At 50.9% G+C, this 4,292-nt stretch overlaps 1 protein-coding gene across 1 annotated transcript; it reads left to right on the plus strand.

Annotated features, from left to right (window-relative positions):
* Nucleotides 1-937: 937 nt before the first annotated feature.
* Nucleotides 938-4,191, plus strand: EMH_0064100 (uncharacterized protein; the record flags this gene model as incomplete). The annotated part of the gene is given in 8 exon segments (XM_013498213.1): nt 938-966; nt 1,312-1,408; nt 1,704-1,721; nt 1,725-2,549; nt 2,680-2,974; nt 3,195-3,199; nt 3,206-3,655; nt 4,003-4,191. Coding segments are annotated over 8 exon segments (1,908 nt in total).
* Between the last annotated feature and the right edge of the window lie 101 nt (nt 4,192-4,292).

Here is a 4,292-nt window from a genome sequence, read left to right on the forward strand (position 1 = left end):
ATATTATATACAAGTACATATATATGTACATATTATAGAATCGAGGATTCCCTTGAGAGAGAAACTGTAAAAAGAGATAACACAGCGGCGGGGGCTCCTCCTGCATGCAGCCTTTTTATGTGTCTTCGGTGAGGTGTAAGAAGAGATGATGGAGGGGACAACATAAACATACATCTGCCGTTTCTGGTTTATTATTATGTTGAAGTAAATACTTTACATAAAATACACTAACACTGGGACATTTGTTTACTTTTCTGCTGAGACAAAACTTTGGTTTTTCACGTTTGCCTTCTGTATATATATATATATATATATATATATATATATATATATATATATANTTTGCCTTCTGTATATATATATATATATATATATATATATATATATATATATATATAATTATGCACATATATACATGAGTTATACGTGTATCAGATATGCGTTGGAGTATATAGGTTTCTCCATTCCTCACCGCATCGATAGAGTGAGACTACCGCTATTTGCAGTGCATGCATCTCAGCCGCTTATATTTAATGCAGCGAAGGTATAACACAACCCCAACAGCAAGTTGCTTCGGCTTACAGCTCAAGGAAAGCTGTATTGTACATAGAGACATGAACACGAACGGCAGATGAAAACCGAGATTCTCCTCTCAGTTGATGCTGTGTCGCGGGGTGGGGGAGGGGTCAATGCAAAAACTAATTAAATAAATAATTAAATAATAAAGTCTGATCTGTTTGGTTCCTTGTCTACAAGCGACTCAAGAAAAACAACTGCGATACACACGAAGCCTCGTCAGCTGGTGGTGGGCTTGCTGCATGTATGGTATTGAAATGAGAAGCGGAAAACACTGAAAAATAATATTCAGTTGTCGTTGCTGCACAATTTCATAAATACACACGAAACGCTATTTTGATAGACAGAGGATTGGCTGCATATGGAGAGAAAGAGCAACAGCGGAGAGCAGTAAGAAACACACAACCAAGTTGCGAGGCGGTGCCCTTGACTTGTCTATTTTCTCGGTGGAACAACAAACTTATATTTAAACTCATTTAAATAAATATTTATAGAGAAGAAAGCAACAGACAACAGCCCGAGAAAGTATGCCGAGGCGGGCGGTACCCCTCCATCATGTGGGGGAGAAGAAAGCGTATTCAGGAAAGGTGTCCATGGCTTGAATGTATTGAATATTTTGTTTATTTTCTTTGTTTTATTTGTGTGAATTATAGTGAAGTTTCTGAGTTTCGTTTTTTTTGTGTTTATCCGAGCTCTGGCTGGTGCTGCAGGCGTTCTTCTTCTCACCGCATGCAGGGGAGGAAACCTTGTTGTGCAGCTGCGGCTGCGGCTGCGGCTGCGGCTGCGGGAGGATCTGTGTTTGTGGCATTTCCACAGAGCGGCGTCAGCTTGGGTATTTGCGCCGACGTTCAGTTTAAACCATTTCAGCTCATGGACAGCTGAAGGGTAGAGCTGCAGAGCTCTCAGTACCGCCACCGCAGCAGAGGCGGCCGGCCGCCTTGCATGGGTCGAGGCTACGGTAATATTACTGATCTCCCTGGGAATATCTTTGCTTTGTTTTAATTAAAAGGAATTAAGAAAAGGTTTTTGCTCCGGTCTACACAACAAAAAAATCACGGATGCGTATGAACTGGCCCCCCGTCTGCTGTTTCCTCTGGGGCTGTGGAATCTGATCGGATTGCCTGCAGCTACGGAACCATCCTCCACCNAGCAACAGCAACAACACGGGTAGTCAGGCCCCCTTGACGTCTAAAGGTGCCTTCGACTCGCACCTTTACGGTGAAACACCAGTTCATCAATATTTGTCTGAAATTCCAGCAGAAGATGAACAGCCAACGCCGCTTGGGGTGTTTGGGGAGGACCCGCAGCAGGCGCGGGGTGGTGGCGTGGATGCTGTAAGCCGGTTAGTAGAAAGCGAGCGCCGAGCCATGCTGGCTGCGTCTGGTGGGGATGCAGCGGATGCAGCAGCTCTGCTTGAGAAGAGAGCTATTGCTGCGAGAGAGGATATGTACAGGAGGCAGAGGTTCCAGCGTGCACTGTCACCAGAAAGGCAGGATCCGTTTGCTGCTGATGGGGGGAGAAGAGCTGATGTAAGCGCTAGGAGCTACGCAGACGTCATGGTGGAGCAGCAACTTGATCGCGAGAAACAAGCAGCAGTTAAACAAATCCGAAAACTCCAAGAGGATGCGGCGATCGCGCAGCAGCTGCTGCAGCAGCGGCAGCAGGAGGAAGCAGCAGGAGGAGCTGCAGCAGGGAAGAGACCGAGGTGGGACGGTGAACGTCAACTGACGGAGGCGGAACGCTTGACGCTGCAGCAGCAGCAGCAGCAGCAGCAAGGCGCCGAGGGCGCAGCAGCAGCAGCAGCAAGCCTTGCAAGCCGCTGGGACACGCCCCTGCAGGCTGGTGGTCAGGCCCCTGGCTGGGGTGACACCCCAGTTGCTGTAGCAGGAGAAGGAGCAGCAGAAACCGGAGAACAAAAACCCAAGAAAAGAAGCAGATGGGATGCAACACCAGCACAAGGAGGCACTGGCCAGGTACACATATCATCCGCTGCATGCACTGCATGCACTGCATGCATGCAAGTTTCTAACCCCGACTAGGGTTTAGTTTTCAGGGTTTAGGGTTTAGGGTTTAGGCGTGTTCGTGTGTGTGTATGGTGCTCAGGAGACGCCAACCCCCGGGCAGTGGGGTGCAACGCCGCTGGTTGCTGGGGTGGGGGGCCAGACGCCGCTGGCTATGAAGAAGAAGAGCCGCTGGGACGCGACGCCGGTGCCTGGGGCGGAGGAGGGAGCGGGAGCGGGATCGGGTGTGGGGTCGGCGATGGCCACGCCCCTCACCGGGGCCCGCCTCACCGACGGCTCCGACGCGGGCCTGGCCACCCCGGGCCTCTCCCAGACCCCGGGGGCCACCCCCATGACTTCAGGGCTTACACCGGGAGCAACACCCCTTGCTATGACAGGTAAACACTGCTGCTGCTGCTGCTGCTGCTGATTGTCGTTGTGATACTGCTGTTGCTGCTGGGAGGCAGGGTGGGGGCGTGCTGCTGTTGGGGGTGGTCGTCTGTTTGCTACTGCTGCTGCTGCTGCTGCTGCTGTTGGCGGTGGTGGTAGTGCTGCTGCTGCTGCTGCTGCAGTGCCATCACTGCGGTGAGGAGCTGCAGACGTTCTGTGCTGACATAGAGCTGCTGNNNGGGACGCCGCTGCAGACACCGGAGCAGCTGCTGGCGCTGCGGCTGCAGCAGGAGTTTGATGAGCGCAACAGATATCTAACAGACGAAGAGCTAGATAGGATAATGCCGACAGAGGGGTATGAGGTGGTACAGCCCCCCAGCGACTACAACCCCCCCCCAGCCTCAGCAGCAGTTGCTGCAGCACGGGCGAGGCAACAGGCCCTCGCCTCATCGGGTATGGGGCCTGCAACCCCGGGTGTATCTTCAGCTGCTACACCTCTTGGGGTTACACCCATGTACGTTATGCCTGAAGAAGGTGGTATTTCTGTTAAAGCCCTCGACCCCACGGGGTCACTTCTAGACCCCCAGGGGCTGGGAGAAGCAGCTGGCGGCGTGCAGATGAAAGCCGAAGATTTCCACTTCTTTTCAAAATTATTTGAAGAAAAATCAGAAGACCAGATGACCCAAGAGGTAATACTCACAGCATACGAAACCCCCTTTCTGCATGCAACACGCGCATGCAGTGCAGCTCAGGCAGGAGAAAGCTTANCACAGCATACGAAACCCCCTTTCTGCATGCAACACGCGCATGCAGTGCAGCTCAGGCAGGAGAAAGCTTACGGGGGAATACTCGTTGATGACGGGCCACACATATGCAACATGGTTGCAGAAATATATGGCCAGATGTAGGTATTTGGGGGGAGGGGGTTGACTGCATGTTTCTAGGGTGTACATACAGTACAGCTGGTTTGACGCAAGAGGGTTCTGATGGTTTAGGTATGTGTTGCTGTGGTGTTTGTGTGTATTGAATTGTTTAGGAAGTGAAAGAGAAGAAAATTCAACTTTTGCTGCTGAAGATAAAGAATGGAACGCCGCCACTGCGTCGCTCTGCTCTGCGTATATTGACGGATAAGGCGAAGGAGTTTGGCGCTGCTGCGTTGTTTAACCAAATATTACCACTGATGATGCAAACAACTCTGGAGGATCAGGTGGGTTGGGTGTGCTGATCGGGGTGTATATACACTTGAATGAGGGAGGCCTGTGTGTGTGTTGCTGGGAGCTTGCTCTTTCTGCATTGAATATTTCATTGAATCTGTGTTTCTCTGCC

This window comes from Eimeria mitis, genomic scaffold (assembly GCF_000499745.2).
Source record: "Eimeria mitis Houghton genomic scaffold, Emh_scaff3263, whole genome shotgun sequence".
NCBI lineage: Eukaryota > Apicomplexa > Conoidasida > Eucoccidiorida > Eimeriidae > Eimeria > Eimeria mitis.